This window comes from Solea solea, chromosome 15, assembly GCF_958295425.1.
Source record: "Solea solea chromosome 15, fSolSol10.1, whole genome shotgun sequence".
NCBI classification, from domain to species: Eukaryota; Metazoa; Chordata; class Actinopteri; order Pleuronectiformes; family Soleidae; genus Solea; species Solea solea.
The window spans coordinates 10,145,439-10,173,400 of record NC_081148.1 but is presented as its reverse complement, the minus strand read 5'-3'; the positions used below and the strand labels follow the sequence as shown (position 1 = coordinate 10,173,400).

Genomic DNA, 27,962 nt, shown 5'->3' with positions numbered 1-27,962 from the left:
ACACTGTTATGTGTTTTACAAGAGAAATTTCACAAACTTAATTTATAGTCCAAATAAGCTGTAATTACAGGGAGAAAGACGTTCCTTTAAATTTTGTTTTCTTCTTTCATTCCATCCCTCTCTCTCTCTCTCTTTCACTCCCTCTCTTTGTTTTGTCCACCCCATGTGATCGCCTCATGATGGTAGCGTCGCCAGTTAAATACTTATTAACACACATCACATTCGAGGCGGCTGGACTTAATCTTAACCCAGATCCACTGACTGACACACACACTGAGGAATGCTATGACTTTTGACCCTGGAGAGCTTAACGATTTCACACACACACACACAAAATACAAGGCTCACATTTTTGCGTATTTAATCCGCAATAACACTCCTGTCAACACTAAATTAAAACAAATACGCCACAACACAATAAAAGTTGTAAATATCTGCGAACATGACACTTGAGTTTTCGCCTGTAGTAACAAAATGTTGCCAAGTGGCTTTTTTGGAGGCTATTGTTCCAGCAGAGGAAATTAAAAAAAATAAATCCCATTTTCCAAACAAAATGTTACGAGCACACAGAGGAACTGTCCCACATACAAACACACCCGTTTGTTTCAAGAGAGCCAAACGTAAAACACGGTTAAAATTATATAATGTGGAAGATTTGCTTCACAACACTTCAAACACTTCCACATCATTGATACTGACAGACTGCAGCAACAATCCAGCAGGGCCGGCGCTTTAAATATACAGTATTTCAATTTGGCTTTTGGAGAGACAGAGAGAAACAGAGAGGGAGGGAGGGGGAGATGAAAGGGAACAGTGGATAGGCTTCAAGGCTTATCCTATTCATTACTGGAGGAGGAAAAAAAAAAAGAAATCACAGCATCGTCCTATAAATAAATGAATGCCAGGATAAACACGAGGCCCATACATCAATAAAACATATGTATTCTAATAGATCACGCTCTAGTTACACTTGATGGGATTGAGTTAGCCAATGAGCCCAATCACAGGGACTTTATCATTTTAAAAAGCTGCAGCGCATTAAGCCATAGTGATTATAAATAATCATTCCCATAACAAAATAGGCCAATGGATATTTGTGCTTTCTGTTCATTTATTTCTTCTTTGTATTGTATTTTAGGAGTCAATCAAAAACTAAATTGTAAAGAAGATTATATACAGTATATATATGTATGTATATATATATATACACACATATATATATATGTATATAATAAAGAAATGATCAGGCTTAAAAAACAAAAAAACTAAAGTGGAAACATCAATCAAAGTCCTCACTGGCTGTAATCCTCACTTTGTTAGTGTCATAAATCAGTGGTGCAACAATGATTTTTGTTTGACGTCACTTAAAGCTACAAAAGCCCTTTTCAGAAACAACAGCCGACGGAACGTGCTCGGACCTGCACACGTGAGAAAGATGTCTGACATTTAACGCATCTACGTACAAGGCTGCATTCATGAGCTGTTTCTACACCGGGCGCGCTGGCAGAGACAGACTTTGTAAACAGCATCTACAGTTAACACTGATGATGAGTCAGACGTGTTCACTCCAGGTTGCAACACGCTGTTCTGTAATTTTTTTTATAGGGACATTCAGAGGTTGTATAACCACTCACATCTGGGATTCTGTGGAAATATGACTCACTTACACAGCTATAAACTTAAAGTACTTTATCATATAAATATGGTTTAATCTACATTAACCGACGGTTTGACAAGTATATGGACGTAATAAGCCTGTGGTGTTCAATTAAAGAAAAGCTATTCATACAAAAGTCTAAAACCTCATTCTGTCTTTTTTTTTTATTTTTTAGAAGCGTCACGATTCAGTGCAATACATATTTAATTATGGGCATCAGCGTTAATTATATGTGTCGTCAACAGTTCAATAAAATGCAATAACAACATTTGTTGCACTGGAGGGATTACAAATGAGCACTCGAATAAAAAGAAATCATCTTTTGTTATTTTGTCAAAAATAAAATGGGCATTTTATGCTTCCTTTTTATTGGTCAATATGAATATCTATGGTTCCTTTGTAAACAGCAGCCAGAGAAGTGCCTCAGGTGGTGTGTTCAAGGACATTCCAACAAAGCTCACCTTTGTTTGCAGGTTACATTGTATTAACAGAAAACCACAAATGGATCAACCAGGACAATGTGACTCTGTTTGTTACCTGGCTGTGCCGGAACACCGACATCGCTATGTAGTTCCACGTCGTACGGCATGGAGAAAATAATAATAAGTCTAAAATCTCTGCATCCTCATACTTTAGATTACCTCTCTGATAATAACAGGTTTCCTTCTCTTGGAAAACAAAAGTAAAACAAAGCCACTACCTGCAGAGATCACACGGTTATATCAATCGAGACGCTTTTAGTAATAAAATAAATGATTGAAAAGCAGTATAAGTAAAGCAGTACATATATATATATATATATATATATATATATATATGTACATATATATATATATATATATATATATACACATATATATATATATATACACATATATATATATATATATAAGATGTAGACTGTATTTATAAAGATATATGGCTCACTTTTAAACACAAGACGTGCAGATGATGAAATAGTTTCTTCATCATAACAGAAGTAACTGATTTCTTTCTCTCAGGATGCAGGCACATCCGCCTCTGGGTCAGGAGGCTTGTATGTAGCCTGAGAAGTGAAACCCGGGGCAAAGAAAATTACAAAATTACTCACTACTGCTTTTTAACCTGTTGCTGTGAGCATTTGTTTTATATAAATGTCCCTCTCATTAATCTACATTTAGAGAGCTGGACTGTCAGAGGGAAACGAGAGAGGTTATTTATTGGTGAAGTAGCATGTTGCCGCTGAATATGCCATCAAAGTGAGTGGAGAACATAATCAGTTAGCATCCAAACAACAAAAAAAGATGTTTTGTTTTTCAATTGTGGGCTATTGTAAAAGCACAGAGCTGAGTAATGGAAAAACAACAATTCATACAAGCAACTTTATCTTCAATTTCACCCACATTTTACACACTGGACCTTTAAATCCGACTATAAATGTACTGAATTAAATTCACTTATTCACTATTTCCTCAAGGAAAACCTTCCCACTGAAAATAAACAAGCTGAAAAACTATTCACCTTCCAGCAGATGCTGATTTATCTCTCTGCTCTGTTTGCTAAAAACAAACAGGCACAATAGGGCAACACAATACTGAGAGGTTTCTGATGACATAATAGTAAACAGGAAGTTATCTGCTAATGCCAGTGAAAGAAAGCCCTGCTATTTAAAGCAGAACTGTGGTTTTAATTCTGCCTATGAACACTTGGCAGAGCAATAAATAACACACATCCTGCCCACAGCGAGCTCAAGCAGCCTGTCATGTGTGTTTAAAAGCCTGCAGTGTCGAAATATGTATCTTTCATTCCTTGTAAAAGCATTATTTTACACATAGGTAAGAACATGACAGTGAACCAGATGTTTGGTCTCTTTGTTCTCCCACAGTTCACGTCCTGATTATGAAACCTGACTACACAGCTGCAGCAGCGCGTGTGCTCTTTCCGCCTCTAAATTCCTTTTTCCGTGGCCTTTGTATACCATGACATATGGATGATGAAAAATTCATGGGCTGGTGGTTAACACAGTTCTGCAGAGGAGATGGGAAAACATGAGCTTAGCAAGCAATTTGCCTATTACATTAACAGACGCAGCCATCATGGGATGATATTGGTGTATGCATATTTCATCTAATCTGATTTCATGTTTAAAGAGCGAGCGAGAAATTGGTTCAAGTTGTGGAAACAATGACATCATACAGTATGTTCTTTCTGTGACCCAGCCCAATCAAGTAAGATATTATCTCAAAGTACGGGGGTAGGATTTTAGCATGTTTGCTGCTTTTGAGATTTTTCTTTTCTTCGTCCCGTCGTCTCTCTGCGACAGTATATTGTTTTAATGTCAGTTTCAGGGGAGAAAATAGAAACGTCTATGAATGACCAAACAGGAATGATTTTCCTTTGGTCAAACACAAATGCAGAAACACCCTCATAAATACCCGGGAAGCATGACCGCATTCGGCCACAGTTCTACTAGAACCATCACAGTACAAAAACAAGCAGTGAAAGAAATCCTGTTTACGACCCCTGCATCTGGATAATGTTAATATATTGAAGCAATAAATTTAGTTTTTCGCACTCATCCCACCCTGGAGGATTACAAAACAAGCATTCCACTGATAATGTTCCTTTTGTTTTATTCTAAATAGAAATCAAACTACATACTCACTGTATACAATAGATTTCAAACAACACACACACTGAGCTGAGCACGACATATACTGAACAGTTTCTGTGCCAAAAACAGAATATAGGACAGATGAGAGCAAGCATGGGGGGGGTGGGGGAAGTTTTTCTCAACTGCTTTGCCTCAAACATGATTGCCTCACTAACTTTCAAAATACTGTTGACTTAAGCAGTGTGCACACAAGGGGTGTTAGGTTTCTGAAGGGGTGGAGGGTGGAAGGGAGGGGTAGTAGGAAGGTCAGTAGTTTGGGAGCATAACTTCAGAATTAGAGGAATAGGGGAAAAATGTTGGTCATAATATTTTCCCTCACAGACGCCCAAATGAGTGGCTGTGAAGACACTCTGTAGCTAAGCAACACACACACACACACACACACACCGTGTTTTAAATATATCATCATATGCGGCATCTGTGTGTCAATGTTACAAATGTTTATGTTGTTGTTGTAGTATATACAGTCGATCCCTGCCAAATGAATGTGAGTAACACTCGACAGCCCCGCGATGGCTAATAACAAACCTTGAACCTTGTCATCTGTCATTCAGAGCGACACAGGCCTGGCCCACTCAAACTATTTCTGGATTTATCTCAGCGCAGAGCAGCCTCGCTAATGCCAATATTATTATCGTACAGCCGAGTTTACAAAACCTCCTATGTTCAGAGGTTGTGTTTAATTCAGCACATCAGGGTACACACAATAGTTAAAGAGATTTATTTATTTATTTTTACCAGTGGTGGCTCTTCCAACACAACTTTTATTTGCTGTTGTAAATATTACATTCCTCCTGGCAAGAAATTAAATTGAGGACACAAAGTAGCATGGGTACAATCAATCCACACTGGCGGAGAAGGCATGATAATTATAAACAAAAACTGTGTCATTCTCCGTGAGGAAAGCAGCTGCAGGGGTGACAGGCGAAGCTGAACATGAATATGGATCACACAACTAAAGATCTGCGAGCTGACGCAACTGCAGTTTTGCTCAAGCTGGCTCAAAGGCTGTGGTGCCAGTGGTGACGTGCATAAAGTACTGTAGATGGAAGTTAGATAAAGCCCTGACAACTGCCACTGTCACACCAGGAACGACCTTGCATCATCCAGGAAAAGTCAGAGCAAATAACTATCTGTTGTTATGTAAACAGGAGCAGCCGCGGCGACAATGTTTTATTACTCACCTTCGTAAACGACAAATAAATCACGCTGACAAATTTGCACAGATGAAAAGAACCTCACAGTGCCGATTATAAAAACCAATCTGTACGTGATTATGATATGTACACATACTGCAGTGTCCAATCTATAACCAGACAATCAAGAATACTGGATTTTACCACTCAGCTTTCTATATTTCAGATAACATTTCCCTCACTCTGCAACAGCATTTTTCTTTTCTTTCCTTTTTTTTTTCCCCCTGATCCCTTTTTGTCTACTCTACCCCCTGAGGTAGCGTGACACACTTTCATGAATTAGCCCATACAAGATGGACAGTTATTAGAGCTGCCACAGCACATTTGGCTGAATCTGAAAGGTCAGAATTAGCATGGAGGAAAGCGTAGAAGGAGTCCTAAAACTGTTCCCTAGATCAATTTTTTGGACTTTTTAATATTTCACAAATGTCCAGTAACACTTCTTATATGTCCACAGTGCCGGTATTTATCCCAATAAAGGAGGATTTAATATGGCATTTATAGCTGCTCTTTCATGTGGAGCCTATGGCAGGAGGAACATTGCTCAGCACCTGTGTATGTTTCTTTTATGCATATGTGCAGACATTCATCTACTGTATGTGTCTGTGCCCAAAAGCAAAGCACCCATGAGGCCTTGGTTCACTTGACAGAATGATGGAAACTACTTAGCTCTGCTGTTTTGAAACAAATCACAAACAAGGCTCCGAGCAGCAATTCGGAGAAATAAAAAAAGAAAAAGAAAAACCTGCTTCAAACCTAGTAAACCTTCATGTGAATAACATTAGAAATCTGGTTGCCTTAGTCCGAAGAAGAAAAAAGTAGAACTCCCTCAGGCTCTGAAAATAAACCTTTAGCTTAAATGTGGCTCACTGAGGAATGGCTTTATTGAGCCAAGTGAATGAGCAACAGCAGCCACAGGATGTTAGCGTTACTATTCATAACTTATTTTCCTATGTCTAAAACCGTTTTCCCTTCTGGTCTCACCTTTGCCGCTCTCTTAAAATGCAATTACCTACTGGTAAATTTACAGGAAAAGAAAAACAATGACTTTTGACCAGAGGAGCCGTTACTCTGAATGTCAAATTGACGCTGCACACAGGCCCGATCAGCTCCACTGTGCTGCCCAACACAGGAAATATAAAGAAAAATGAATCACATTATCCCTTTGTCTTAGCCCAGCCCGAGGTTAATAAAATGTGTGGCTTCACCAGCGGCTGGGAAAGCACAGCGAATGGCAAAGAGACAAGTTCCAGCACTTCAAAATTCCTCACTGGAACCACAGAATGTTTTTCATACTGTAGGTGTGACGCGCGAGGGTGTTTGAATGGCGGTCAGTTGTGTTCGTTAACAGTAAGACCCCTTTGATGACGACACAGACTCAGACTAAATCAGAAACATATTGAAGGCATATTAACAATCAGTGGCATTGTATTAAATGTCTCTATAAAACAGCATAGATCGAAAGCATGCAGACTTAAATCCAGCTGGGTAATGAGTCATAATGGGCAAACACAGTGGCTATAGTATAAACAAGAGGGTGAAAAAACCCACACAAAAAAAAGAATTTTGTTTTATACAAAATGATTTTACAAAGAAGAAAATGTTCAATACTGGTTTCATTCAAACCCAAACCAAATGTAAGCTTGAAAAGCCTCTTGGGTTGTGATTCTTTCATTTTCTTTTCTTTTTTTTCTTTTTTTTTAAAGAGAAAGAATGTTGTTTTTTTATTTTTAGAAGTGAATTGGACTGAATATTACTTTTTGGAATTAAGAAAAAATGTTTCCAGATTAATCAATTAAAAATGTTCAACCCTACTATTTCATGTTTACTAACAAAAAGCAAAGTGATTTAGTTTTTGTCTTTAAGGGGGTCTTTGACTGAGAAAAACCCCAGATAGCCTCTAAATTAGACCTCTTTAAGAAGAACCAGAGACTTGTCTTAAACATAGACAGGAATGAGGCTACACTGGTCTGATCTCAGTTTCAAAATTGTGGCCTTCAGAACCAACAACAGCTGCTGAAATGACGTCACTTCAGTCAATTTTAAGAACCTCACTCCGACGGAGTCCAAAGAGATTTTACACAACTCTTTTTTTCTTAGTCAGTCAACAACTGTAAACAGATGTGTGTATAATCATAGCACTTTATGCACACAGTAGCTCCTCATTTCTTTGCCTTCTGATGGTTTCACAGCCATCACACAAAGATATATATATATATATATATATATATATATATATATACATATGTATATAACATATTCTGGAATTTCACACAATGGGAGTTAAAAAGCTATTGCTCAAAAACCGCTGCCCATTTTCCACTAAAAGCAGAACTAAACTAAAGGTCAGGATAACCACAATGACATAATTGAAAGTTGGCATTTCAGATGAGCTGGCTGTTGGCATTTCAGATGAGTTAGTACGATAATTCACCTAAAGGCTACAATTAAATCTCTCAGCTGCCACACTCACCAAACTCATCGCAGATGCTCTCGTTCTGCAGCAAGGCGGGGTGTTCGAAGGTGTCGCGGCAGTACAGGATCCTCGTGCTCCCGCCCAGCGCGGCGATGCCGCCCAGCGCCAACACCGTGTGGTCTATGAAGAGAGAAGATGGCTGCTCCCGGAGCCTCGCCAAGACGGAGCGGTAGCGGCAATACTGGGGGTAACTGAGGACCAATACCTTCTGCCCGTCCTCGTCCTGGCCTGAGAAACACAAAATACACAGAGACATAGTCAGAAGATGCACCACGATTATACACAGTTTGTGCCAACATTTAACAGGGGAAGCTTTCTTTCTTAAATTGTCCTTGTAAATTTATAAAGAATAGCCCATTCAGTTTTACAGGACACACTCTCTCTTGAATTTCAGTTAAGATTTCATTTCTTTTTCTCCCTCAGAGATCATTTTCTGGCTGCTATTATATTCTGGCTCATCTGCTGCCAGTGTACTGTAAATATGACCCTTTTATTCCTTCCCACTGGCCTTGAATTGTAAGCTTCCCTGTGCTGTTCTATCTGTAACTTTTGGCAAAAAAGAAAAATTGCTAATAAATTGCCAAATTGTCCAGTACCAAATTTATTTATTTTTTAAATGCAGTGACCTTTATCCATTCTCCTCATACTTAATGCTGTTGCCATCAGATATCCTTCCACAATGCTCTCTCTGTGTTCATGGAAATGCATCGCATGAAGGAAGCAATGTGTTCTGATTCTGCAGGGTTCATTGTGTCATCAGAGTTTCTATGAAAAGTCTCACGCTCCTTCCTTCTAACAATAACAGTAACACATGTCACCTAAGTCTCGTGTATAATTTACCGATGTCTCTCATAGAAATACGTAATGTCGCCGGGCCACATGTTTGCATGACACGCATCACTATTAGGGCGACACGAGGAACGTCAGGAACAACTGTACGACAAGGCTCCAAGTGTGAAATCCTCACAGCTACTCAGACAAAACAGCGTCTGGTTCAAGGTCCAGTAAGGTGTAACACTGAGCAGGTTTTATTGGCAGAACATGAATATATTACCTTCTGAGTATGTTTGCATATGTGAATAATTGCTTCAAATAATATTAGTTGAAGGTGACATAGACCGGAAGCTCCAATTAACGCTGCGTTTATGTGTGTATCTGTGTCATTACCTCGTTTATGAAACCCTAAAGTTTCAGAACAAACAGTTCAGCCACTGCTGAGAAAATAGTGTTGTATTGTTTTCCTGGGCTCTGCGAAGCGGATCGACACTTCCTTAATTTGATGTCGTCATCAGAAATCCTCACCACCGTAGCGCCTCCCGGTGCGGGCACTAGTCCGGGCACATCCGGTTGCGTACATTCAACCGCAGAAGAAGAAGAACTACTCTCGTTGTAGCTGCTGAGATGCAGAGCATCCACCGTGCCAGAGGGGGAGCTGTGTATCTGAGAGCTGGCCTATCTATTACGTCACTTCCAGGTACCTGGCCAATCACAGGACAGTTGTAAAGCTCTCGTTGGCTGGCCAATCACAGCAACTGTTTGGTCTGAAACAGCGCGGCTGACGAGAGCGTCAGTGAGGAGTTATTTTGATCGGCTCGTTTGCAGCGATTAGGAGGTTTTTAATCATGAAAACATGTTAATATATGTAAGTAGACCTCCATAACTGTGTGATACAAGCATTCGATGTCACCTTTAAGTTTTTGCAGCTTTAGAATAAGACTTTTATATGTATTTTAGGAGAGGGCATTGCTTTATAGAGGCCACCAATCAATAAATGACAATATTTCAAAGGCTATAGTAGTAAAGGGAGGGATGATTGTTTTATGATGCAGTCTCTAATATATTTCACTAATTCTTACACGCTGGACCTTTAATGTTAGGGATGAGACTACGGACTGGCAGCTCAAATGAATGGAAGCCACTGCAGTGTCCTACTATTAACAAAAATAGATGAGCAAACCTGTATGTGTGTGTGTGTGTGTGTGCTGACCTTGATAAACCACAACTCAGTGTATGAATGTGTTTCGACCTGCTAAAAAACAAGTGAATTAAAGTGTCACTGCTGCATGGGTGACATACAGTGTAGCTCACTGCTCGAGTCCACCAATAATGAAACCACCATATTAAGGATGGACTCATCACCGTGTCACTAATGTGCGTGTGTAATTTCGTATTCCGGTGACAGCGAGTTATTTTTGATTTATGCATTTTTGGCCGTGATGGCGAACTGGCAAAGAAATCTTTTTCCATTATTTAGAAAAGCTCCAAGACAGGATGTAGACACAGAGCTGAAACAATAAACTACCATAGGAGGATATGCTGATAGACAAATCAAGCTGTTACTAGGCTCATACAGATACTATGTTAAGAGTCTAAGTGCTGATAGATGAATGGAGGTACAGCAAGGGCTTTGTGTTAAATGTTAAGTTCTTGTGTATGTGTTGTGGGAACACTTTTGTTAGTGTATACGTGTCATAAACCAAAGTACTGGATAAATAGAAATTTTGATTTCTATTGATAGTAGACATCATAGATGAGTGTTGAGGGATTACAAACGTTTTTACAGTTCATCCTGAGGGGGAAATGAACATCTGTACCAGATTTCATTGCAATCCATCAAATAGTTCTTGAGATATTTCAGTCTGGGCTGTAGTGGAGCTCTGACTGACAGACTGTCATCCCTGGGTAATAAAATACCATAAACTCACTGCTGAATGGTTACAACAGAACGTGTGCTATTACTGTTGTGGCTTCAAACTGTAGCACATTCATCCAAATTCAATTCTTCATTTTTATGGGAATTCAGCTGTGTCCAGGTTGCTCATCTTTATAAAACTACAAAATAGGAATACAGGACTTTAATAATTTGCATCACACCCACCCTCTAACAAACAAAGTGAATAAGTTGACGTTGCATTCTTTATTCTACCTTGTTAAAACCTGTTCTCTGAGTATATTGTCTTCTGTTTATGCAAATAACGCTGTGAGCTGTTAGCGCTACAGGGTACGGCTGTTTTTGTAACCTGAAACCTCTCATTTTATTTCATTATTCAATACAGCACTTCTTTTTCCCCGTGTGACTTTTTGTTTAATACATAAAATGTCAGAAATTGAAATGATCAGAATTTCCAATAGCAAATATATATCTTTCATTGAATAGTTAATACTCATGTTTGACTGAAGCTGAAACCACAGAGCATATATTATTTTGGCTTAAAGAGATTTAAGCTATTTTTCAGCTCTGTTGATACATGATACACAGATATAATAAATGATGGTGAGATCATAACGTGGTTCTGATGTGGTGATATAACACATGACCTCAGGTTAATAACAGCACATTAAACGGGAAATTAGCCAAATCATAATACACATGTGCATTCTCCTTTCAAGCTTCAGTCAACGTCTTATTTTGCAGAGACACAAGACTGTTATTTGGAAAGGGAGTGATCATATTTTTCGAGCTGACAAAGCCGACTACAGAGTTCAACAGTTGATGAAGCATAGTCAGGCAGTTTGAAACATGATTTTTGTATGAATTATTCACGGTGCTGTCTGTGTTTATAAAGCTCCCGGACAAGACATTCATGGGAATTTCTGCTGGTGAAGTTAATATTTTTGAGGTGGCTATAACTGGCAGGTATTTCACCTTCACTGCACGGCCAATTTTAAGAAGTCTATTTACAAAATGCATTTTCCAAATTCTTTAAAAAAGAAAAAAAAAAAAATTACATCAAGTAAGAGGAGAAAGGCGCAGTCTCTGAAATGCACAGCATAAGCAGCACAGGAAAGACAGCATTCATCACATATTTACAGCATCTGCATTCCCGATAATCAATGACCTCGATTCCACTGCACTCCAACGTGAAGCCCACAAAGGAAATTATTAAAACCATAGAGCACACGTGCACTCACACACACATCACATAACAGGAGCAGCTACAGTGGCTCCCACAAAGCACACAGATGTGTAAACGCACACATACTCCATACTGCATACATGCACATGCATGCTCTGCTGCAGTGCCGACACGTAAATCCATCAACGATTGTGACACTTCTAGAATGAAATTACAGCTCATAGGTAGAGCAGGCTTTGTTTCCAAATGTCAGGGATTTTATTGTAAGCAGTCCTCGTCAGACCTGCTCTTCCTCCCGAGGATCCTCACAACATTTCACTTGATTAGATTCAATTTGGAGAGGGAGCTGCAGGGCATTAATAATGGTGCAAAGGCACTGTAAAATAAGCATCTCTCTCTCTCTCTCTTTCTCTATGTGTCTGTGTGCATGTGTGCATGTGTTGATGCATGTAATGTACCAATTTATCCGTTTAAAAATTCCTTTTGGTCCTAATGTGCAACCTTTCAGAATAAAGGATGTCCTTATCTTAATGTAAGCTTTCTAATGGGTCTGAGCTGGGGCTGCATCACTGGAGAGCTGCACGACACAGTGAGAACATTATGCAATGTGTTTCTCCCTCTCTGGATCCCTTTACAATGTGTCCTTCTGTCCGTCTGTCCTCTCCTGGTGGTAGTGTAGCGTATTGATCAAACAGGTGTGGTGCGGCAGATTATTTTCGGAACACGCTGTAAAGCTCCCGGCCTCGTAAACAACAATAGTGTCAGGGTCATAACTGCTCCACAATACAGCTGACGTTACAACCACTCTGTCAGTGCAGTTGTCCATAAATTCTACTACGGTGCAACAGTAAACCCTTAAGGCACACCAACAATAATATATAATATGTGTTACTACACCATTTATACTCTGCACACAGGTAAAAGTAGTCATGACAGGTAAACTGAATTAATGTTAAAAATAACGTCTTTCCTCCTTTTACATATTAACTTCAGTTTAAATGGTTAGTTAGTCATTGTAAAATGTCGTTTGGCTCTGGAGCGGCTTTCAAAAGTCTGAGAAAACAATCCTGCAGAGCACAAACTCACACCAGAGCGTCTGTGTAACAACCTGGGGGGGCATGGATTATAAAATACACGTGGCTTAATGAGCCAAGAGAGCCCTAGAAAGACGCTATCGAGTTGCTTTATGTTGGATCCAGAGCTTTTTGGAGCTTGACTCATCCTGGGGATTAAAAACTGAATATTTGGTGCCTCTGTCACTTTAATTTTCTTCCCTCTCCGTTTTGCAGAGCTAAACGGTCGTTTTAGAAAACGTGTTCAGCAAAGAGCAGGAAACGACATATGATCATGAAATGTTTAAATGACAGATGACGTGCAAAACAGGTTAAGAGGGTGAACTATATGTGCTCTACCGGTGAGATCAGGATCCGGATCCAGACACTAGACTGCAGCGTAGTTTGCAAGCCAAAAATAAAAATGCCTGTTGAGCACCAATTTCTTTTTTGTTCCTGTAACAATGATAAAAACCTTGATTACTTTGATGTTTTTTTCTTTTTAAATACATCTACCAGTAAATCACATTGCTCTAGGCAGTAGCAGTAGACCACATTGTAAATTATATCCAGGATTTCATGGGGTTTGACTGTAAATTTGGCAATAAATGACATCATTATCATTTCAGAGGCGTTAACTGTGATATAATACTGTATTTTCATATTTTATTGTGAAATTACCGTACGTGTGGCTATTACAGGAAACTCCTCTGAAGCGAATTAAGTGCTTGCTCATTGTGTGAACTGTTGGGTTTCTCTTCTTGAAGAGGTTTCTGTCCTGCTGTGTACGACGGTGCCTTGAGATACTGTGTGTTGTGATTTGGCGCCGTACAAGTAAAAATTGAATTGAATTGACTTTTTTGACGTGCGATTTATATGCATTCATACGGGAATATGCTGCCAAGTCACGGTGATATATACTGTATGACATAATTACTGTGACTGTTACAGAAAAAGAAATGATTTAGTGGAAAATACGACAAAATCACAGTAATATATGGCTGAATGGATGGATGTATATATAGTATAGAACCAATAAACTACAGTGACATAGTGGCGAGAATCCTGCAAAATAATGTCGAGTGGTGGCAAAAAAATGCCTAGAAAATGATTCATTTATTAAATTCAGTGTCTATAATTTGTTTCTGGGATGTTATCAGTCATATCAGACTTGTAAAAGTCTATTGTATAACGTACTGGTGTTAAGCTGAAGTCCATACAGGTGACAATATCAGCAGGGGTGACAAAGCCGTGGGTGAGTTTTGCATTATCTTGAAATGACAGCAGAAATCTGATTTTACTAAAGTACCAGCGCTGAGGCTAAAGAGTCATGACTGAACCAGCTGTCTAATATACAAATTTTAAAGCAAACCAGATCTTTTTTTTCATTTTCAAACACAGGAATCCAGAAAATGTGTGCAATGGTGTTAATAATATGTATGTTTCAGGTTTGAGTCAGCCTCCTCTTCCTCCTCCTCCTCCTCCTCCTGATGTCAGGGAAACGATTGTGTAAAATGTCAGTCTGGTAAAATCATTTGAGGCATTGAATATCATAAAAATAACATCAGTCAGGAAGCACAACATTACCCAGAGTGTTTCTTTCATTCCGTCTTTCTTTTTCTCATTTAGGGAAACATATTAGTGTTTTGGGTACTGTTTTGACCAAAGCTGGCTTTAAAAGAAACTGCACAATGAATCAATACACCGTGTTACTGCTGTGGTTTTGCAGGATTGTGCTTTGCTATGAATCACGACCCGAGAGATACAACGGCACACAAATTAAAGGGATGCGAGTTCAAAGGAAGCTCTATCTGTTGGTTTTCAGAGGAGGAACATAGAAACACTTGTCACTAAGCAATATCGTTCTTTTTTTATCAAAAACTTCATAAGCAGCGATAGAGAGTGAAGCACAAACGCCGAACAAAATGAATATTACAGTGCAGCATTTTTGTTTTTTATACTTTTTGGAAAAGGGAAATGGCTCTGTGGTGCAGTAATTCCATCTTAAAAAGACCCATATACCACTGGTTTTGATTGTGCTGATTTGCTGGCGTCCATTCAGCCCCTGTTTTCTATTCAGACAAGTACAACTCACAGATACTCCATGCTAATAAAACATTTGGTGGTGTTGTGTTAAAGGAAACAAGAAAATGGGATGGTTGTCCGCCAAACAGCAACTATTTACTTGCCAAACTCATATCATCCTTTTCACAACATCTGTGTCTGCTTCCTGTCTGTCTTCCAACAATCTGATTCCCTTTAAAAAAAAAACCCTCAAGAATGAGATTCTACTCACAGCTGACTTCTCTTTTCTGGACACTGGATTTCCCTTGAACACAGAACTGCATCTCAAAACAGACAAATCATTTGAGAGTGCAAACCAGTAATCCCAGGTTTTAAGTCAAAGTCAATAAATCAAGCGAAAGAAACAGAAGAAACATCAACAACTTTAATGATTGCCGATGTTTTACTGTTTCCAGCATCTCAAATGTGAGTTTCTGTTGTTATTCTGGAACCAGCTGGATATCGCTCATCAAATAAAATCATGAAGTATCTGTAAACTGACTAAAATATTCAGTTAATTATCTGACAGAATGATTAATGATGATGCTGTGAGAGCTGCCTGAAACCATTTGACAGGGGTGGCTTGTTTAGGAAAAAGGGGGATTTGTGGTTTATGGTCTAAACCTTTAAAAAAACACATATTAAATGGGAAATATTGCACTTATGTAAACAACTCCACTGCAGCAGACTGGTAAAGTCATTAACTACAGTAACTGTCATGAGACACTCCACGGTAAAATAAAATACAGATCTCTATCTACTCCAACACAGTAAAAAGCAACATGCTCTAATATATGTGCGCAATGTTTGGTTCATAAATGTGACAAAATTGTATTTAACAACACATGGGTGGGTCGGATATTTGTTGGATAAATATTCCAGACAGCCAGCTCCTCCTCTGAGGAAAACCCCCGAGCAAAACGAAAAAAAGGGAAGTGAGGAGACTGTGCTGTGATGCGGTCACAGTCTCTGTGAGAGAAACAGAACTGGAAACAAGTAAGATTACAACAGGCTCCACCACTGTATTATACCAGACAGAATTAATGTCCATTTTGTAAAATTACACTCAGTTTTTCACCCATAACAAGAGTGATAAATCACTCCGTCTTAGTCCAAATCTCAGAAACGCCATTTAGGACATGAAAGTCATTAGTTGTGGTTGAAGCAGCTGCTCCGTTGGATGAATCGCTATTGCAATAGTAGATGAAACATCTCTGATATCATTGAATTTCAATACAGGGAATTTAAAAAGAAGAAAAAAGAAGAAAAGAAAGGGTGATCTAGTTCTGCATGTCTGAGATCCTTTAACTGGAGGATTTGTCTGCAGTGGCTTTGAACATTTGTGAATAAAACTAGTCATTATATGAGGGCTGCTGACAGTTGAAAGCAGAACGGTGCTGGCGAATTAAAAACCAAGTGTGACTCATGTAAACTGTCATTTAAATTCAACCGAGTTTAAAAACATCCAAACTGCCCACAAACTCTGACAAGATCTCCCGGGCAAGTGCTCTCATTTCTCTTGTCAAAGACGAGGAGGGGAAAAAGCTGAAAACCATTACTCTCATGCTTGCTCTCTGTCACCCACTGTAGGCCTTAAATCACTCATTCGTCTCAAATTTGCTGTTGTCAACATTTCCACATTATCTGCTCGGCCAAGGAATTTACTGGATCCTCCTGCTACTTTTGTGGGGATGGCGACTTGGTAAGAAGTGGCAACACAGGGCCAATAATGTCACTTTTGTATTTGATGTTTTTTTTGTTTTTTTTTGTTTAAACCTCTGAACCAGTCAAAAAAAAAATAGGCATAAAGTTTAAACAGTTTCATAAAAAAATAAAGACGAAAGAAGGGAGGGAGGGGGAGAGAAGAGAAGGTTCTTGTTTGGTATTCTGACTCCATCCTGCAGGCTCTCTGCTCTGTGCTCTTGGTATTGATTTCTGTGGTTGCCCTGTTTCCATTTAACTTCTACTCATAATATATAACACATCTCTGATTCTTCCGCCTCCTCTCTCACTCACTCTCTCTCTCTCTCTCTCTCACTTCTCAATGAAGGGACATGACACTGAGAGGGGGCCGTATAAGCAGCAGCAGGCGCCCGATCTGGCTATTGGTTTCATGTTATTGAAACCTGACCAAATAAAGAGGGAACAGCATCTGTCAATGACACCAAATGAAAATTATGCACGGTGGGTGGATGGTGTGTGTGTGGGGGGGGGGGATTTTCTCTTTTCTACATAGAGAAAATCACATTAGAAACAACAATAAACTAAATGATTTGAATTTACATGATTCATCGCTTGTATAATCTGTGAATGACTACACTATCTCGGATAAAACAGAATGTGCTGGAACATTTTGCTAATTATGAGCCCGTCCGCGCTGTAAACAAAACAGCATGAATCACGCCGAGGATGCAGCGGCATCAATAAATCACGATAAAGGGGTAAAACAAAGCAAAGTGATGAAACAAAAACGACACAAGCACATTCTGTTCCATGTGAGCAACGAGGAGTTAATACTTTATCTATAGAATATCACGCCGCTTACAAATTAGTCAATGGCCATCCTTCAGCGCCATCCCATCACACACACATACACGCGTGCTGACTCACCTTTTCTCTGCTCATCATTAGTTACACGCTGTGCTCTTACACACGAACACTATGTACACAAGAGATACACACCTCCTAAAACCAAACCTCAACTCTTCTATACGGCTGAACTGAATATGACAATATTAATATTCACATACAGGCCATAATTAATAAAACCGACGACAATGCAATAACCTATTTGTTGAGCGACAGGTCAGATGGTGCTAAGGCAGCGTCAATCAATATCTTTACACTAACCATGTTTGACTTTATGAAAGAGCAGCCCGTAGTTTCCCCTCAGCGTCTCACGGCGCACTGTTGTGGTTTTTTACGACCTGCAATTTAACTGTTTTGGAGAATCTCATTTCCAGCAGCACCAGCAGCTGTTTTCACAAGAAAAAAGAAAAAGTACCAAAAAGCCCACAGTACATGACATACTCTGCACTAAACAGCAAACAGCAGCTGAGGAGCCACACTTTGCTCTCAGGGCTTAATTGAGACCTGGAGAACAAAAACATAGTTGGCAGACAGGTGAATAACATTCATCAGGCGACACAACTTTAAATGAATGCTAATTCATGAATGAATTGTTCTGTCTGCTTGACGTGCAAGGTTTCAATGAGCCCGAACAAAAACATTTGTTATTTGTTTTTGAACTTAAAATATTAAAATTAGTTTTGCACAATAATAATAAAGTCTATTACTATTTGACAAAGGCCCTTTCTAACAGCGTTATTGATATAGTCTCAATGTGCGGGAAAGTATCTAAGTACAGACACAAGAATGAATTGTTAATTCATTCTCTTGATAAGCAGCTGTTTACTTGAACAAACTCAGGGGCCATTTCAGATCACCTAATAACATGACTGGCCCTGTATTTAGTCACATTATGGATTAATAGGACTATGTGGTGCACACATGGGAGGAGGAGAAGTGGCTGATGCTGCAGGACTGGTTTGAGGCGAAACGCCTCATAGTTAAGCTGCTATCTGTGATGCTTCACATGCATACATATAGATATACATATATTTAAAAATAATTGTAGCAGATATAATGGTAGAACATGACTTTGGGAGATATCTGGCTTTACTAACACAAATGTCTGCACTTATTTTTCAAAGAGATATTCTCAGTAAAGGGCATTAACACCCAGAGGAAATGTTCTACTGAAACTGTACAGAGTCAGAGAGAGAGAGAGAGAGAGAGAGACAGACAGAGAGAGAGAGCGTGAGAGAGAGAGAGAGACAGACAGAGAGAGAGAGCGAGAGAGTGAGAGAGTGAGAGAGAGAGAGAACCCTCCATGCATGCTGGCTCCTGATCTTAATTATAGTAAAGCACTAAAGTGCCTCATTCATTTCAGGGTGGGGCAGTGGCCTGTGACAAAGATAAAAAAAAAATAAAAAAATGTTTACATAATTTTCACCTCAATTTATTTAAGTGTACGGCACAAGGATTGAGGACACAGCTATGCATACAAACACAAGAGTGTGTGTATACACACACACACACACACACACACACACACACACAGAGGGAGGGGGAAAGAGAGAGAGAGAGAGAGAGAGAGAATACAACTTCCCTCAGCTTAATTCCATCCCAGATGTTCTTGTGGTTGACAAGGGGAATGGGGAGTGGGTGGGGGGTGAAAATGGCCCAACTATATTTTCAAAAACACACCCATATTAAGTGTTTTCAGTTAAGAGAAGAGAAGAGAAGAGAAAGAAGAAGAAAAAGAAGAAGAAACAACACAAGCACTTTCCTCCCGTTGATTTATGTGATTCTATTACATTAAACATTCTTTCCCCTGAGCAGGCTCAGCTCCCTAGCAACCATCGCTTGCAGCCCTAATGTGTCTGGCATGGGGCCAGAGAAAGCTGCCTGCCTTATTGATTGTCAGATTGAAAAGTTTGCATTTAATAGGTCCTGTATTACATGAAGGAATTATTTAGAGGGCCTCCATGTCAAAAACCCAAATTGGTTCTTTCGACTATCAAAAAAAAAAACAAGGGGGCCTCATAACAAATGAGCTATCAGAATACTTAGAAGGGCCCCTTTTGTGTCTGGGACGATATTATACGTAGCTTTGGCCCCCTCTGAAATGTCCCCGTCATGAGGGAAGAAAGCCGAAACCGTGAGTACAACAAGGTTAGAGGCCAAGTTGTCACTTAAGATGAGAAAGACACGTTTGTGCCATGTTGATCCCCTTTTGTATCGTGATGGCCTGCATCCTGGCTAATGAAAGACTACTGCTGGGTTTTTGGGGGTCAATCCACTTACGGCACAGTCACTTCTGAGAGAAAAACAAGTTGCTCTGCAAGAAACCAAAATGTGCAAATACCACAGGGAGCAAATTTAATCAACTATTTTTGGTTGCAGGAAAAACAGCTGCCTTTTGACTAAATGCAAGTGAGTGAAACCCCTCTCCATGTCTCTTTCCCTCGCCTCACACACGCCTAAAAGCTTTTACACCCAGGTGATGATACTCTATCTGCTATGACGGCAATTCTCATTTGTCACACAGCTCTGTCCGACGCAAACTCAATTGAGCAGCTGTGATCAGAGATCTCAGAGGTTGTCAGCGACAGAGAGGACTGGGGATACAGCGAGTTTCCTCCACTCAACGTGTCGCAGACAGCGTTCTCAAACTCACTACATTCACCTCCCGCTGATTGAAATGGATCACATGTTTAGCTTTAAATGTATCTTTAATGGGACAGAAAGTTCCCATTTGAGTGGGTTCTGCTGGAAGGTTAGCACAAGGGAGGGAGAGGGGGGAAAAAACATCTTATCAGGAGATTGGGAATTGGGTCAGGCTAGGAATTACATGCCATTCTAGATCAAAGTTGCTGTGTGTATTTCCTCAAAGAAGGGCCCCTTATTATCAACTCAGACTTATTTCTCAGGGCGTATGGTGTGTAAAAGGAAACATGATTTAATATGTTTTTGGTAAAAGAATAAAGGGAGAAAAAGCAGGAGAGGGAAAAAGAATAATACTCAAGGGTATTTAGGACAGGCATGTTTCCCAATGGTGAAACTGAAACGAGACAGAGATGAGGAGCAGGGGGGGACTGGGGGGGGGGTTGTGTTTGTTGGGTTATATATGGGGGGGTTGCACTGTCATTCAGCATGGCTCCATTGTACATTCCTGTCATTATATAAGAACCTCTCTTTGCCCTCTCTCGCTCTATCATCAGATCTGTACAGAGGAGGAAGGCTTTAAATAAACAGCCTGTAGAGTTAAGCCAACTGGAACCCTTTCCAATAATTATATCCAGCACAATACTCAATTTACATCCAATTTATTTAGATGAGGGACTTGACAATGTAGCACAGCAAAGACTGACATTAGCAGATCATGATAACAACTAGAGCGGTGTGATCCCCATGGGGAGACGTATAGTCTGTGCCTTAGAGGGAGACTTTACGGAGAGCAATATGTCATTAAAAATCAGTGCCATCTGTTCAGATTTCTAGTTTATGAGCTGTCATGGACATAAAGCGTATTAAAAACACAAAGGGAAAATCTCAGAAATGCAAACTGTTGTGCATTACTCCATGCAATTATTTTTGACTCTGTATTCTAACAACGCCACAAAAGAGAGAGAAAACAACCACTAACAATTGCTTTTTTCCACCACAGGCCCTAATGATCTCCGTTTGAAGTTCTCCAACTCAGTCCTGCTCAAGTGTTTTCACAAGACTGCCGTGTTATCCATGTGACATACAGAGCATCTGGCTAAACAAGCAGGTAATTTCTGATAAACTGCAGCCAGTTTGGCTTTTAACTCGTTCATTCCAGATTACAGAACATGACCTGTGATGTGGCAAATCTCCACTTTACCAGCGGAGCTGTAATCACTGTGATGCAGCACATACAGCTCATTTTTTACACTGAACAAGAAAGATAATAACTTTGGTGCAAAATATCTGGCTGCGATAACATGCTTATGTTCACTGGTCACTCCTGCCAAAAAGAAGAAAAGAAAAAAGAAAAAAGCTGGTTATTTCTGTGTGATATTGTTGTTTCTTTTCTTTTTTTTTATTACAATCTGTAAATCCAAGTTTATTACCAGCTTTAAATGATAATAGATGTTTTTAATTCATTTCTTCTCCTTTTGGTTGTTGTATTTTAAAGCAATGTGTGTACCGCAGTGAAAAGTAGCATGAAATGAAAAAAAAAAAAAACATGAATCAAACCAATTAATTGGCAAATGCCTCTGTTTTCTACGAGCTTGCCAGTCTCAGTGTTGACTGCCAATACGTGTGCCATAAGACAGAGGCTATAAATGATCAAAAATGCTACTAGAATCAATTTGTTCCTCTCGGAATCCAAACACTGAAATAGTTTGGTAGCATATTGCATATTTATCCATCTTTGCAGGCCTCTGGCTCCTTAGGTTTTCTGTATTTAATTCAACAACTAGCTTCAGTAAGATGTAACCGAGTTGTACCTATACTGTAACATAGTGTGTCTGTGACTGGGCTATTGTTAACTTAAGATATTATGCTCTGACACATGGAATGAAACAACGGCTTTTCCTTGACTTATGGCTCAGAGGAAAATCAAGAGGAAAAAAACAAGACTGGCTGAATGCCTCTCATTTTGCCAAGTGCTCCTCGGGCCAGTACATAACAAGGAAATGCACTGCTACTGACAGATTGAGAAAGAGGACAGAGGCATCAATGATCTATTGTTTGTAGCCGAGGTACTTCTTCCAACTCCCCTGGCAGTCAGTATATTAAAGAAAACCAAAATACATTACACCACCTGCACCCAGATATTTTACAAATACAACATAACAAACCTAACGTCATTTGTAATTATTTGGCTTCATAAAAGCATTAAGAACAGTTATGTATCCAGGCAAGTATGTTTGAGCATGACACACACACACACACACACACACAGCTCCCACCAAATGTCTGGAATCTATCAAAGCGCCATTGCAATTACCTTCCAATGCAGGAAAAATGCATTACCTCTGTGCTGTGAAATGAACACTATGTTATTCTTCCAAGGCTATAAGTCTATCTTATATTAAGTGAATGTAGAGAAGTTGATCTGCAATCAGCTGCATGAGCTATTTTTACCGTAGCACAACTCTTAGTGAAACAGTTTTTCCCAACACTGTAATGCTGAGGTAGAGTAAGGTTTTAGTAAGCAAGGGCTCACACGCCCTCACATGCTATCAACGTCAAGTTATTATCATTTTACAAGTCAGTCTCTCAAGATTAGTCACTGGCGTTACCAATAAACTGATAAATGGGTAGTTAATCAGAAAAAGATGTTGTTGATATCCACGCTGCACTATTTATTTAGGTAAATAAATAATACATAAAAGTGGAAATGTTCAGATTAATAAAATGCACATAAAGATGTCATGTGACTCAGTACTCATAATGCAGACATACTCCGCCTGTGAATATTCTGCAATTGTTAAATGCTTATTACTGATGCAGCAAATGTGTAAATACCATTTTATTGTTGCGGCTGTTTGAAGTGGAGCTGTTTATCACGTCATACAGTTTGATCTTCACGTGCATCATTTTGTATGTTCTCACACTGTGTTCACGTGTGAAACGTGAGGAAAACTGTCGTGCAATATTCCCCTTTGAGTTGTAATGAAGTGCATATTAAATGGAAATACTTAAGGAATGTGCCACAAATTAAACAGTATACAGTAGAATTCCACCACTGTTTATGTTCCATATCCTTTTGGAGTGAATTTTATTGTGGTGACTTTACTTTCCTGTCCTTTTTGTACACACAGGATGATGGATTTACATGCATTCATAAAGCAGATGGACTGGCATGCTCATAAAATATGCAGAGTTATTCAGTGTACAATCTGTGATGTCTAGAATGCCTATTGAGCAGCACAGAACCATCTCTATTTATCTATGTGGAACTGTGAGGGAAGAAAGAAACAGGGGGACGTACAAAACAAAAGGCAATTCTGCAGTCAAAAATGTATGTGGCTGTAATACTTGAAATGAGTATCATTTTGACAAAGACAAATACAGAAATGTCTGCAGAAAGGCTGCTTAAAATATGAATTAGACTGTAACTAGAACAGGCAGCCAATATGTCTATGAGATGAAGTGTTCATAAATCAGCACGTACTCTCAGATAAAATGTCCCGATCCATGAGATTTTAAAGTATTCCATTAAAATAATAATCTAATGTAAAATAAATGTCAAAAGAAATTTGCTGTCGATGAGTAAGGGTGTTATAAAAAGAAGCTCGCTCCGTTTCTGGCTGTTTAGCAGAGGTCACATCAATAGCATCTCTGTTGTTCCAGACCTGACTAATGGAGAGAAGAGAGACACAACTGTTGTTTCAAAGCTTGCTAATGGAGAGACTGAGCTCTTCATTTCCTTTGAGGCCATTCTCATTGTTTAACCATACACCAGCCCCCCACCCCCCACCCCCGTGCATGCCGAAAAACACATTATGTGACATTCCAGAAATAAAATATCACAAATTATTAATGAATATAGCTGTTCGGAGAAGCTGAATTTGATTATGGTGTGAGCCATTACAGGATATGGCCAGGGTGCTGGGTGGTCTCTCTCCCTCTCTCTCTCTCTCTCTCTCTCTCTCTCTCTCTCACACACACACACACACACACACACACACACACTGTGTCTTCCTCGCTCTTTCTCCCATTCAAATTCGAGGCATGCTCAAACATCTAATAGATTTTTCCACCCCAGCACACAATTTACTGCTTACAGATTTAGAATTCTCTGGCTTCCGGCCAGGCCACAGTCAGAGGGGAATTAATGATATGAGCACATCAGTGAGGAAAAACAGCTTGTGAGTCTCTTTCTTACAGGTCTGAGCATAATGAAGAAGATACTGGCATAACACCCCACCCCCTTTAAAAATAAAAAATAAACATACCAGCAAAGAAGTGCGAGTGGGGGGGGGGGGGCGCGGGTGTAAGAGAGGCACATAATCAATACCTACACTCAATTAAATTACTTCAGAGGGGATTTTGGACAGTTTATAGAATTAGTTCTGCAGAAAAAGCAGAGATGTGTTTGGGGGGCGTTAACAAAACAGGTGTGAACTAAGCAATCTGCCACATATTTTGAATAGAGGGGTTGCAACAGTGGTGTGTCTTACAAAAGCATGACATTCTTTCTCTGTCAGAGTCACAACATACCATTACTCTTGTAACACCACAACACACTGTCTTTATCTTTTCCAGGAAACTGCTTACTCCCTCCCACGACGCAGTCCAAACATAAAAACATTTGTGTGTGTGATAGTGACTCAAAGTCCCAAATATTGCTCTGTATTGTCACCAAGACAAATCAACCATGAAAAGACAGCATCTGTCTGTTTCCTTATCACCACTTTCTACCCACATAAACATTCTGTGACGCTCTGAGGCGGCTCCGAAAAGGGACAGAATCTGGCCTCTTCATCAAATTGAAATGTTACGACTGAAATATTGCCGGAATATCAACTCGGGTATATGGGCCACAACAAGCATACAGATCAGATGTTGCATCAGAGGGGAATACCGTGACTCTATCCCTGCAATGCAATGAATTATCAGTGGAACCCAGTAGTTGAGTGGTCAGGGCTATGAAATATCACTATCAAATACTGGCGTATAATACCAAATTTAACAAAAATTTTGTTTAAGGATCTTCCAATTTAAGCGTGGTGGTTTAATGATCAGTATGTCCTTAAGGAAGACATTGTTTCCCCAATTTACTCCAGATGAGAGCAAGAAAAAGTAGCTTTGGACAAAACCACAAGGCACATAAAATCCAATGCAATTACCATGCACATTATTGAAGGTCAGTAATAATGGAGTACAGACAATTCTTCTCATCTCGTACCACTCACAACAAAGTGCACTTTAGCTGAAATCACTGATTTTACTCTGGACATTGACGGAGATGTTGGATGAAAAACATCACTCAACATTTTCAACTTTTTATCCAGCACAAAGCTGCATGATGAACATGTCTTTCCTTGAATAATAATAACTGACCTTCATTGCAGTCACTCACTGAATATTCTATGAAAATGTTAATAATTTCTGATATTTAATCCATCATGCACCCTCCAGTTCTCCATGCGTTTGGTGGTCTTGTATGTGGCACTGTATTATTTAAAAGGAATATTTTGGAGGAGGGATGCATGTTTTTTTCAATACAGTCTATATATTTCCATTCAGCCCGTATGGTGACTTTCTCCTGAATGAATATTTTCAGAGACCCCTGATCCTCACAGCACTGAAAGATGAGCCAGGCAGATGATCCTATAGTTGAGGGCAGGAATCAGGGACACCCTCTATTTACTTTAAATGCACAAGGCACAAGCTATGACCTTCCTCCACATCATCTCCACTTACAATCTGCTCACTGGTTTAAGCTCCGAAGGCTCAAACTGAAGAAAGACAAGACAGAAAAGCTATTTAGCTGTTTGTGAGAAAGAGCCATTCTTTGCGTGTATCTGTGTATGTGTTTTTCTTTTCCTCTTTTTTTTTTTTTTTTATTAGTTTCCATTTATGGCTCTCGGCACAAGCCAACAAACTGTATCAGCAGATACAGCTCTCCAACGCTCGGCCTCGTAGTATACAACCAGAAACCAATTTCGGCAGGCAGCAATGAAAAAAAGAATCAGGCCAGTTCTCTGGGGAGAGATAGAGGGGCAGAATGTAAACTTCCCTGGCAAGCCATCCCTGGTGGTTTAAACTGCAAAAAGAATAAAATATACTCTAATAGTCAAAATACAAGATAAACTCCGAGGACACTTTCCATCACCTGATTAAATGGATTATATTACAGATTACATAAAGACCATTAAGTACTCCATGCACTCAACTTTTTGTTTTGTTTTCTTTTAATCAAGTTTCTGTCTTATTAAATATCATTCTTGTTATATGAGGTTCACAACTAAAACAGCATATGATACATATTCAAAGGGATCATTTGTTAAGTAAACATTTTGCTATTTTGCCGAGAGTGAAATGATATAATAGATAACATGACTTTCCTTTAACAAAACTATGAAGATACAGCGAGTGGCCTGTTGGCCTGTCTTAGTTTATCTTATCTAATCTAGAACTAGAAACCAGCTAGCCTCTGTGGCTAAGTAACTACTGCAAAGAGTGCATTAGCACAGATAAAACCAAGCATGGTTTTATTTCATTTCAATTATAACAAATAAAAGGTGCATTGTTAAGCTTTAGTTGTGTAGCTGTGGCACTAGTTTTCCCGGTTTCCACTAATAATGGTAAATTTAGCATTTTCCAGCTTTTACCAGCTGCTTGTGTTACCGTTATATTTATTTACTGTAAATGCATGACAGTGGTATCAATCATTCCATCCGAAATCTGAAGTCTGATGCCAGATGTTTCTTTAACTTACAAAATAAATGTTTTAATGGGACTCCATGTGCTTAGTCATCCGCACTGTTAAAACAGTGCCTGTATAAATTTGGCATTTGAATTATGATAGCAATCATCTCTCTGCCTTGCAGGTTTTTAGAGAATCACAGCTGTCGATGCTGCAGGACAGGAGTGAAGGTCACTTGTTTCTCTAATTAATTGCTTTACTTTGTGCGTGCATCTTTGATTTCAATCTTTATGTGTTTCAAAAGACGAGAGCTTTGTTCACTCGCCAGTCTATAATTCCCTACACGTAATGCAGCTCAAGAACAAAACAATTTAGCATTCTGCTATTTGAGACGCTTATGTCTTGTAGTATTTTTCATAAGCTGCCTTTGAGACAAAAATACATAGCAGTGCTCTTAATTCAGATTGGCGGTGTGCCAGGAAAAGTTAGGCTATGCACTTGGAAAAAAAAAAGGAACAGTTTCCCTCGATAACAATGGCACACTTTATTGCCTTTATGCTCACAATGGTTTTCTGTTCAGCTTGTGGTGTTACTGCAGTATCCTGTTATGGGGAACAATCCAATTCTCCTCTGACATCGTTACAGATCAGCCTGAGAATAACAATCAGCAAATGCATCATTCAAGTAATACCGTTAGCAGGAACTTCAAACTATTCTGTTCATTTTTACAATCCAACAACTCCACCAGAAAAAAAAGCCAGTTTAGTCAATGAGCAAACACATTAAATAGAATTATGAACATTCAGCTACAGGATGCTTTAAGTTTTTTTTTTTTTTATATCTGATCTGCCGCTGTAACATGAATATTTCATTTGGGAAGTCAGCAGCATTGTATTGGCACATTTTATATTTCCATGCAAACCCTTGCTCAGAGTAACATGCATTTGCCTTGATGAATAAGTGATCTTCTCTCTCTTTCACTCCCTCTCTCTCTCGCTCACTTTCCCCCAAACTCTGCCTTTTTTCATATTGTTCAAATATCAACAACTGACACACAACAAAGATGTAGTGAATAAATAAAGTAATGGAC

At 39.2% G+C, this 27,962-nt stretch overlaps 1 protein-coding gene across 1 annotated transcript in view; it reads right to left on the bottom strand.

The window, feature by feature from the left end:
• The window catches only part of arid5b (AT-rich interaction domain 5B), a 71,529-nt gene that overhangs the window by 31,672 nt on the left and 11,895 nt on the right, over window positions 1–27,962 (bottom strand). Inside the window, exon 4 of the mRNA XM_058651939.1 lies at window positions 7,980–8,210. Within this exon, the coding sequence (XP_058507922.1) occupies window positions 7,980–8,210 (231 nt within the window). The remainder of the gene's footprint in view (window positions 1–7,979; window positions 8,211–27,962) is intronic.